At 40.3% G+C, this 11234-nt stretch overlaps 1 protein-coding gene across 1 annotated transcript in view; it reads left to right on the forward strand.

Moving 5' to 3' along the window:
• The window catches only part of URI1 (URI1 prefoldin like chaperone), a 44488-nt gene extending 36430 nt beyond the window's left edge, over nt 1-8058 (forward strand). Inside the window, exons 7-11 of the mRNA XM_087971514.1 lie at nt 1046-1223; nt 1854-2121; nt 3569-3711; nt 6575-6842; nt 7187-8058. Of these exons, the coding sequence (XP_087827640.1) occupies nt 1046-1223; nt 1854-2121; nt 3569-3711; nt 6575-6842; nt 7187-7375 (1046 nt within the window). The 3' untranslated portion in view covers nt 7376-8058. The remainder of the gene's footprint in view (nt 1-1045; nt 1224-1853; nt 2122-3568; nt 3712-6574; nt 6843-7186) is intronic.
• Nucleotides 8059-11234: the final 3176 nt, after the last annotated feature.

Consider the following 11234-nt stretch of genomic DNA (forward strand, 5'->3'; position numbering starts at 1 on the left):
TATGAGGTTCTTTTAATTTTCTGAAGGGTCGCTGGACTTTCCTGCAAAATGTGTTAACGTTAGAGCTGTTCAAAATTGACTAGAGGTGAGTCCTTGATTAGCAACTGCGGTCATAAGCAGCCCCCAAGCGAAACTGTGACTGTGCTTATGATCCCAGTCCAGGTTTTTGTCGCTTTAAAGACCTGCGAGGAATTGGTCACAAAGTTACTTCATCACCGTCATAACTGCGAAAGTTACTAAATAAGGCCATTGCTAAACAAATACTACTGATAGAAGATATTGCAGGGACCTAGATGGCTTCAAAAAAAGGAACACCTTGAGTCATTTCTTTTGGATACTGTCCTGGTTGGTTCATTGCTAAAGTCTGTGCATTCTATTTACAGAGAGTTATGTTCACCATTTTGTTGGTCTATAAAAAATCCCCTCTCTGAAATTTGAAAAAGTTGCTCAATCTTGGATTAGATGGGCCTTTTATTTTTATTTATTTGTATCCCGCCTTTATTATTTTTGCAAATAACTCAAGGTGGCAAACACACACAATACTCCTTCCTCCTCCTGTTTTCCCCACAATAAAAACCCTCTGAGGTGAGCTGGGCTGAGAGAGAGTGACTGACCCAAGGTCACCAGTTGGCTTTCATGCTTAAGGCAACACTGGAACTCACCGTCTCCTAGTGATTGGCCCAAAGTCACCCAACCGGCTTTCTTGGCTAAGGCCGGACTAGATCTCACAGTCTCCTGGTTTCTAAACTGATGACTTAACCTCTAGATCAAACTGGCTCTCTTTTGTTTGATCCAGGAGAAGGCAGCATCTTGTGATTAATAATGGACGGCACTGAATTCCCTCCCCATTGTCTCAAGTTACTGGTTTTTTTTTAAAGTAATACAAGGTTTCCTATTTGGATAATAGCAACCCCTTATTTGTTTGCTATCACATCTCTGGTTTACTAGCAGAACTACACGAAAGCTTTAATAAAACCTTTGAATTGTCTGGTAATTATGTTTACCAAAGCAAACATCACAACAAAATACTTACTTAATTCTTCAGGAAAGCACAGAACTGCTCACAAACCTCACTCAAAACCAAAAATCTGTGCTTTTGAGGGGAATGTTGATGAGAGCGGAACAGATAAAAAACCCAATGGGGACTTAAAATCAGAAGAGGACGTTTGGGCCCGACTTGATGAACTGGAAAGGCAAGAGCAAATCCTCGGTGAACTCAGCAGGTACTTTAAGCATGGACTGTTGGAATTTCCAGAAGAAGGGAGAATATTTAGAAGAGAAGCTAAGCTGTAAATGGGTTTTCTCTTTGCCACTGAAGCAAGGGGAATCCTTAAATCCTAATAAGAATGGAGAAAGGAGTAATGTGCTTTAACTTAATAGAGTAGAATAGATTAGGGTATGGTATGGTAAGGTATGGTAGGATAGGATAGGATAGGAAAGGAAGAATGAAACCATGGAATACAGTAGAGTAGAGTAGAGTAGAGTAGAGTAGAGTAGAGTGGAGTAGAAATAGAATAGAATAGAATAGAATAGAATAGAATAGAATAGAATAGAATAGAATAGAATAGAATAGAATAGAATAGAATAGAATAGAATAGAATAGAATAGAATAGAATAGAATTCTTAATTTGGCCATGTGTGATTAGACACACAAGGAATTTGTCTCCGGTACAGAAGCTGTCAGTGTACATCGACAGCTGTACACAGTGTACAGTGTAGTCTTATTTAATTATTATTTGACAAAAAAAAAACCCACTTAAAAACAGAGCAAGACATACAGATCATCTATTTTAATTTAGGACTTAAAATCAATCTTTCATTTATTTTTCCCTCCCTGCTCATTCTTTCTCCAGGATTTCTGAGACTAGCAATGCAAAGGCAGAAGCTGCCTCTTCCTCTGAAGAAGAGAGAGAAGACAAAAAGTTAAACCTGGATATTCTTCAGAAGGACGAAAAACCAAATACTCAGGGCAACTTTCAGAAGGACGTAACTGACTTTGAATCATTCAGAAGTCAGGTTAACGGCCCCAATCATTACAGCAGCGACGATGAAGATGATTTTGCCATTAGTGAGAATGCTGTGCCGACAATATACTTCTCCCACACTGTGGAACCTAAAAGGGTTTGTATTGTCATGAAGACATGTCATGAAGCAGTTTTCCCTAATGCAGTGTACTCCAGATGTGTTGGACCTGGACCTCCAAGAATTCTCAGTTTGCATGATAAAATTCTTAGAATCCCAGGTGCAACACATGGAACCTTAAAGGGTTTGTATTAGCAAGAAGATATGTTAGGAAGGAGGGTTCCCTAGCTTGGTGTCCCCCAGATGTGTTGGACCTGGACCTCCAAGAATTCACAGTTACAAATTCTTGGAACCCCAGTCCAACACATGGAATCTAAAAGGGTTTGTATTCTCAAGAAGATGTGTTGTGAAGCAGCCTTCTCCAGCTCGGTGTTCTTCAGATGTGTTGGACCTGGACCTCCAAGAATTCACAGTTACAAATTCTTGGAACTCCAGTCCAACACATGGAATCTAAAAGGGTTTGTATTCTCAAGAAGATGTGTTGTGAAGCAGCCTTCTCCATTGTCTTAGATGTGTTGTACCTGGACCTCCAAGAATTCACAGTTACAAATTCTTGGAACCCAGTCCAACACATGGAATCTAAAAGGGTTTGTATTCTCAAGAAGATGTGTTGTGAAGCAGCCTTCTCCAGCTCGGTGTTCTTCAGATGTGTTGGACCTGGAACTCCAAGAATTCCATACCTTTGACCATGAAAAGTGAGAACTCTTGAAATTGCTCCTCTAGTATATCTGGAGTTTCACTACCAATTTGGGGAAACTATAATGGAGTCTTATGGTTGCTTGATGCTTTCCTGCTGGCTGATGATCGCTGGTGGTGTGTGTGTGTGTAGTAATATACCTGTCAACATTGGAGTAACTATAGGACTGTATATGTTAGCCAAGCTTGGAATGTTTATCAGTTGTTTTCAGTTTTTGCCTTTCCAAATGGAGACATTTTTTATTGAGCGGTAAGAGAAAAACTAAACGTGACCAATCTATCTATAGCGGGGAGAAAAGTAAGCCTGTCAGGAAAGTATGATAGAAGTTGCATATCTTTTAGTAAGTGATGTATTTATTTCTTGCCCAGCTCTAACCCTGGTGAACTCATTAGTTTTATTCATGAGGAAGTTCACAGAAATTCATTTATCTTTTTAGCGGGTGGTAGTTTTGCAAACTTTGAGAACTCCTGTACTGAGCCATTTTTAAAAGAACTGTAGTTTACTGACCTGGCCATAATTAGTTAGATTCACACCATCCTATAAATCAAATATACTACATCGGTTGCAAATATAACACTGAACTATGGTTTAACGCTGCATAGTTAGATTCAGGGACTTCCTTTCTTTGATGTGTTTATAAGGGGATCATAATCAGCTTTTCTTTCCATTTTCAACTTTTGATATTATGGTCCTTTGATTTATTTCCTTCCTCTGGCAGGAGAATGAGATTTTGCTTTTGCCCCGTTCCCTTCCTGAATGCTCACAACTACTTGTATGTTTTGACATCAGGTACGAATAAACACAGGGAAAAATACTACTTTAAAATTCAGTGAAAAGAAAGAAGAAGCAAAACGGAAACGGAAGAACAGCAATGGAAATGGACATGGGACGACGGAACTGCCAAATATTAAAACGCCAGCAGATATTTATCGGTATGAACATTGTGAACATTAACGTCCTGCAAAGGATGCATGTGTGTGTATTTGCAGCTCACCTTAACTGAATTGAAATAATATGTCCACAGGAAGTCCTTGATTTATAATAATTTGCTTAGTGACTGTTCGAAGTTATACACTTCAGACTGGAAAAAAAAAAGTGGGACAACTGGGCCTTGCACTTTATAACCATCGCAGCATCTTCACATTCCCCACAATAATGTGATCTAAATTGGGCTGCTTGGCAACCAGCCTGTAGTTTCGGTGGTTGCAACATCCCAGGGTCATGTGTTTGCTACTTGCAACTTCCCAACTGACTTTTGACCAGAAAAATCAGTGGGGAAAGCAGGATTTGCTTAGTGACTGCGTGAGTCACTTAACGTGTGGTTGTCCCGAAGGTGCTTTTTTCAAGAGGCAACTGGACTTCCTGGGCTTTTTCTTTTGAAGACATTTCGCTTCTCATCCAAGAAGCTTCTTCAACTCTGAAGCATCTTCTTCAGACCTGAAGAGGCTTCTTGGATGGGAAGCGAAGCATCTTCAAAAGAAAAACCAGGAAAGTCCAGTTGCCTCTTGAAAAAAGCACCTTCAGGACAGCCATGACCTGGATGACTGAGAACCTCCATAGAAATTGAACATGTGTTTTGCTTAACAACTGTGGCAAAAAGATCATAAAATTCAGGCGTGGCTCAGCCACAGAAATTCTAGCCCTCCTTGTGGGGCAGAAATTGAGGAGGGACTATCTGTAATGTCTTCCTGCAGCTTTAACATCTTTTTAGGCCTATATGTTTTGTGGTTTTCATACTTAATAGTTATTTATCCTATAAATGATCCAATAAAATGACATAAAGGGATTTGGGAAAACAATTAAACCCCTGGTTCATGTTATTTGCCTGCCAGTTTGGGGACATTTAACAGGTATTGCTTTAATATTTTAAAATGCAGATTATTAAGAGAAAATTGAGACACTGCCTGTTTGGAACCTAAAACAAGGAATAGTCAGCATAGTAAAATATTAAAAATCATACAGAGATTGTGGGTCCTCAGTAAGATTTCTCATTTTCAAGTTAGGAATCCGTGTTCGTAATATTTCCTGCAGCTTTTTAAAGAATAGTTTCTCAATTGAACAGTGAATTAAGATAATTGGAGAGTATTTTAGAGATAATCTTTATGGGGGCAGAAACCTAGTTTGAAATGGAACATGGAATCAGTCAGATTCTATATTCCATTCTCACATTCATATGTCTGTCTTAGCATCTGTAAGGGCTGAATCTGGTGAGATGATACCCAGCAAGAATCCAAGCTAGAGATGACTTATGTAAACATGACTGGTTGTCCAGGATCCTTTGCAAACCAGCAATTATTGTTTAACTCAGAAACGTGGGAGGAGAATAACTACAGTTGAACTATGAAGCACAGAGTGTAAATTATCAAGTTTAAAGCATAACAACGTTGACTTATTTATATGCAGAGGACATATGATTTACTTGTACGGCTTTATTTTTGTCTGATATCTATTAATCTAGCCAAGTCAAGTTAGAGAGTCTTCAGGCTGAGTAAGCCAATTCCTGAATAAGAGGTTCAATTTTGCGGAGGTGATGTTTACTGCCAAATTTTGGTGTGAAGCCTGACCTTCTAGGCCAATGCTTGTATTAGAGCTGGGGACCTTGGAGGTATTCTAGTCCAACCTCTGCCCAGGCAGGAAACCCTATACCATTTCAGACAGATGGTGGTCCAATCTCTTCTGGAGGCAAGCCATTCCACTGATTAATTGTTCTTACTGTCAGGAAATTTCTTCTTAGTTTTAGGTTGCTTCTCTCCTTGATTAGTTTCCATCCATTGCTTCTTGTCCTTCCCTCAGGTGCTTTGGAGAATAGCTTGGCTCCCTCTTCATTGTGGCAGCCCCTGAGATATTGGAACATTGCTGTAGAGTAGAGTAGAGTAGAGTAGAGTAGAGTAGAGTAGAGTAGAATAACGATAGGATAGGATAGGAATTAGAATAGAATGGAATAGGAATAGAATAGAATAGGAATAGAATAGAATAGAATAGAATAGAATAGAATAGAATAGAATACTTTATTGACCAAGTGTGATTGGACACACAAGGAATTTGTCTTGGTGTAAGTACTCTCAGTATACATAAAAGAAAAGATACATTCGTTAAGAATCAAGAATCACAAGGTACAACACTTAATAATAGGGTTAGGGCTATCATGTCACATCTCATCCTCTATTTTAATAGACTAAATGTACCCAATTCCTGCAAATGTTTTAGCCTCCTGCCCTCGAATCATCTTCGTTACTCTTCTCTGCACTCTTTCTAGAGTCTCAACATGTTTTTTTACATCGTAGCGACCAAAACTGGATGCAGCATTCCAAGTGTGGCCTTACCAAGGCCTTATAAAGCAGTATTAAGACTTCACTTGATCTTGATTCTATCCCTCTGTTAATGCAGCCTAGAATTGCGTTGGCTTTTTTGGCAGCTGCTACACATTGCTGACTCATATTTAAGTGATTGTCCACTAGGACTCCAAGTTCCCTCTCACAGTTACTAGTACTGAGTAAGGTATTACCTATACTGTACCTGTGCATTTCCTTTTTCTTGCCTAAATGTAGAACCTGACTTTTTTCACCCTGGAGTTTCATTTTGTTAGGAGAGGCAGAACAACATTTGGTTTGCCGAGTAGGATTCATTGATCTTGGGTATCTTTTTTTAAAAAAAAGGATAAAGGAGGAGCAGGTAAACCCGTAGTGTAATTAATTTGTCCCAAAGATGGAGTGAAATTATGGTGAATTTGTCATACGCTTCTCTCCTCGCTTTCTTCCAAATACTTTATTAAAGCTAACATTTGTCCTTTTGCAGAGTCTTTGTTGATGTTGTGAATGGAGAATATGTCCCTCGTAAATCAATTTTGAAGTCTCGAAGCCGGGAGAACAGTGTTTGCAGCGATACCAGTGAGAGCAGCAACGCCGAGTTTGACGACAGGCGAGGAATTCTGAGAAGCCTGAGCTACGAGGACGCGACCCATAGCGACAACAGTGAGGGCATCTTAGAAGAGGAGGAGGAGGAGGAACAGCGGGAGCAAAACTCCCTTTCTAGAAAAGCACCTCCCTTGTCAGGAATGTATGAGGTAAAGAGAAGGCCCCAGTTGCTCTCTCTCAGCCCAGCCCTCCTCATGGGATTGTCGTTGTGGGGAAAACTGGAGGAGGAAAGAACATTATGTACGTTTGCCACCTTGAGTTGTCTATAAAAACAATAAGGGTGGGATAATAAAAACCAAATAAACAAACAACGATTCTTGGAACATTTCCCCCCTCCAATTTCAATCTTGGATTGTGCCCAGCAGAAGCCAAGGTTGATAAAACCGTGAATGGTTGCATGACCTTCATTTGGGACTTTTGAAAAAAAAAGAGAGAAAGAAAGGTAATTTGACATTGATGAGATTATTCCAGGAATGTCTTCTTTTTCTCGCAGGCTTTCTCAGGGACGGTTGTCGAGAAGGAACCTTTGTCGCCCTCCACGATACCACATCCGGTCCTTGCTCACCCAGTCCTGCCAACCATTTTGGAGCGAAAATCTGAGGAGATTCTCTGCGAAGCTTCAGAAGATACGACAAAGAGAGTTTCAAAATTCAAAGCTGCCCGAATGCAACAGAAAAGCTAGTGCCCATGTAAAGAGCGGACTTGGTTCATTGTCACGAAAACGCGTGGCAAGGGATGGTTTGTATCTAGCTAGTAAGACGGCAGGTTGCTTTGACGTCATATTGTTCATACTTAGACCTCCTGTTGATATTCCTTTTTTTTTTTTTAAAAGAAAGAAGCAAATCTGTGAAGAAGCATTTCAGAAACCTCCTTATTTTCTTAATATCCCCCGTGTGCAGTCAGCACCTTTATACATGTTTGCCTTACGATAACAGCACATGGGATAATTTTCAAGAGAATAATTCTCATGAAGCTTTTTGGTTGTGCGCATTGAAAGCTAAACGCAAGCAGTTTTGTACCAGATGTGAAGTTAAAAAAAAACACCATTTGGGCTGCTTGAAAGAAACTTCTCAACTTTCAGGTAGAACCAACCATTCTATTTCACGACTCGCTTCATAATGTTTTAAGGCTCTCTCTCTCTCTCTCTTTTTCTCGCCTCTCATATCCCTTATTGTTTTGAAAGGTTTGCTTTTTAGGTGTCTGCTGACAAATCATTTCTTTCCCACAGGTAGGAAACTTCTGATGATTTAGTTGTATAGAATCTATGAAACAGAATGCCACGTTCATGTATTTTGCAGGGATGTTTCTTTGAAAGGGAAAAAAAAATGTATTTTATAAAATTAAACTTTTCGAGTAAAAACCGAAGAGAAGTGGAGATGTTTTTTCCTCAGTGTTCTCATGTTGAAGCTTCTGGAAACATTTTATGACTTTTCTAAGGGAAATCCATGGACCTTTTTTCTTTGGTTTGGAACTACTGTGTGTTAATGTCAGGGGCCACTGGGTATTCATGAAGAATTTTCAGTTTGTGTTTGCAAACATACACCCTTGGTGCAAGTTAAGGATATTGGCTTTTTATTATTCTAAAGCAAGATCTTTATATGCATCCTGTAGCCATCCTGAAGACTTTAGAACAAGGGTCTTCAAACTTGACAACTTTTAAGACTTGTGGACTTCCACTCCCAGAATTCCTCCTCCAATCATATGAGCTCAGGAATTCTGGGAGTTGTTGAAGTCCACAAGTTTTAAACTTGCCAAGTTTGAAGAGCCCTGTTCTAAAGTCTTCAGGATGGCTACAAGATGCATATGAAGATCTTGTGACACGAATGAGCCTACAGGAGTTGGTAGCATCTACTTGACCTTAGCTGATCTTGAAAAGCTAAGTAGGATCAATATAATTAGTATTTTGGATGGAGCACCAACAGGAAAACCCAGAGCTATAGATTAAGAGAGGTAAGTAATTAAAGATAGATGTAAAGGTTTCCGTTGTCTAGTTGTGCCCATCTCTAGGGGGTGGTGCTCATCTCTCTTAGCCAAGAGAGCCAGCGTCGTCTGAAGACATTTCCGTGGCCATATGCCTCGCATGACTGCATGTCCAGGCACATGGAAAACTGTTACCTTCCCACCAAAATGGTACTCGCATTAGCATGCTTTTGAACTGCTAAGTGGGCAGGAGCTGGGGCAAGTAACAGGAGGTCACCCTGTCATGCAGCACTCAGGTCTTGAACCCAGGTTGTCAGCTTTCCAACTGAGAAGCTCAGCATCTTTAACCCACTGAGAGCCATCGTGGGTGATGAATTTTGAAGCAGTCGAAGACCGAGAAGCTACTGTATGAGGTTCCAATTATTGCTACAGGTATAGTGTTGGAATGAGAGGACCATTTGATTTTTGAGTAAAATTAAACACAAGCATCCCACAAACTGAGATCAACTCCTGGTGGGTACAAGAGAATATTTGTGTAGTTTTCCTGGAAATGAAATAAAAGGGCCTTGTTGCTTTACATCATCTGACAGTTCCCTAATCTTCAGCCAGTAGGGAAGGAGGTCTGAAGAGCGTATGTATATATACTATTGTCATCCTGATCATTCAAATCAGTCCCAGATTATATGAAGAACGATCAGGTACAAGTGAATTTAACTCTGTCTGAATGAGAGCCGGTTTGGATCTAGTGGTAAAGGCACCAGCCTAGAAAGTGGGAGGCTGTGAGTTCAAGTCCCACCTTAGCCACAAAAGCCAGCTGGGTGACCTTGGGCTAGTCACTCTCCCAATCCACCTTACAGGTTGGTTGTTGTGAGGAAAATAAGAAGAGGAAGAAGTATTGGATAAAATTAGCCAGCTTGAGTTATTTGTAAAAATAATAAAGGTGGAATACAAATAAATAACATGTATGAAAATTAGAAAGGGCATGTTATATGTTCAACACCAGCCTTTCCATACTGTAAGCTTTCTAAGTATGCAGAGAAATACCTAAAGTGAGCAGATGAGTACTCTGATGTAAAATATTGTTTCCTTGGCAAGGAAGATAGGAGAAAGATTAGGCATGCCAGAATGACTGAGTTCACACATGGTACTAAGCTGAAGATTTGCTCTGCATAATCTACCAAGCCCTGATTTTTTTTTGTTAATGGCTGTTGGAAAAATAATACTCCAATGCCATATTGTTGTCTATACCTACCAAGTTCAAAATCATGCACAGATATTCCCCGTGACACTCTATGGAAGCAAAAGTTGGATTTTGAAGAAACGAGGTAGAAGGAGTATCGTTACTATTCAACTCTGGTGTTGGAGAAGACGCCTGAGAATAGAAACCAAGAAAACAAACCAATGGATCATCAAACAAATCAACCCATAGTTCTTACTCAAGGCACAAATGACCAGATAAGCATACTTCAGACATATTATGCGAAGACCCAGCTCTTTAGAGAAGGCTCTGATGCTGGGAAAACTGGAAGGAAAGAGTAGAAAAGGGTAACCAGCAGGCTGGAGGATGGACTCAAAGGGTTGATGAGGACGTCTTCGGGAATGCTGAAGGACCAAGTTATGGAGAAGGTCTACCTACAATGACTTGAGGTATATAATAATTTGTCTGGAGTTTGCACATTAAGTCGTGATTGACAAACCAGTGAGTATCTTTAACACATCACATTAAGCCAAGAGTGTCGAACTCAAGACCTGGGGCCCGGACCCAGTCCAGGGGGTACTTAGATCTGGCCTGCAAAGCTGCCCCGAGACAGCGATGCCGCCCTCCCGAGCTCTGTTTTCGCTGACGAGAGTTGCAAGAGGCTGTCACAGCCAAAAACGGAGCTTGGGAGCCAATTTTCTCTGGTCGTGCACTCTGACCACCACAGGCGTCCCCCCACAACAGTGACGTCGAGCTGGCCATGCCCACCCTGGCCCCCTGAGGTCAAACACAACCCTGATGGGGCCCTCAATGAAATTTGCACCTAGCCAAAAGCAGATTAGCCCCATTTTTTTTTGTTTTTGGCTTACCATATGGGATTCAGCCACGAGTGCCATATGGTTTCTGTGTCAATTGTTGTCTATGGGAAAAACTAATCTCTGTAGAGGCCTCCAGTGCTACAACAAAAGTAAGTGTTTGGATTGCAGTAATGATGACCCCCTTCTCAATTGGGGGGAAGGAAAAAAAAAACCTCACACAAAACCAAAAAAACCCCCCTGATGGTCCAAATTCTATTTTGCCCTCCTCTTGACTCTTTTTTTGGGGAGAAAAGGGTGGTGATTGGAGTGTAAGCTTGCAAACAGACATCTTAATTGGATATCTCAAACCTTTTTGGAGGTGTTAATCATTAGCTTGATACATGCTGAAATGTAGATTTTATGGCTCCAAAGCATATTGCGTTAGTACTAAAATAAGCCATCAATGCCAGTCCACCCTCTATTCACGGCTAAATATTTAAAGGAGGTTATTTATAGCTTCTTTAATGAATTCTTGGCTAAACAAAATGAAATTATGTCCTAGAAAAATAGAAGCTATTTTGTAACCAGAACAGTGCATCTATAAAATACAGTGCTATGAATATGTA

This window comes from Notechis scutatus, chromosome 9, assembly GCF_049901735.1.
Source record: "Notechis scutatus isolate UNSWTSFEM ecotype Mainland chromosome 9, rNotScu1.2, whole genome shotgun sequence".
In the NCBI taxonomy this organism is placed as follows: domain Eukaryota; kingdom Metazoa; phylum Chordata; class Lepidosauria; order Squamata; family Elapidae; genus Notechis; species Notechis scutatus.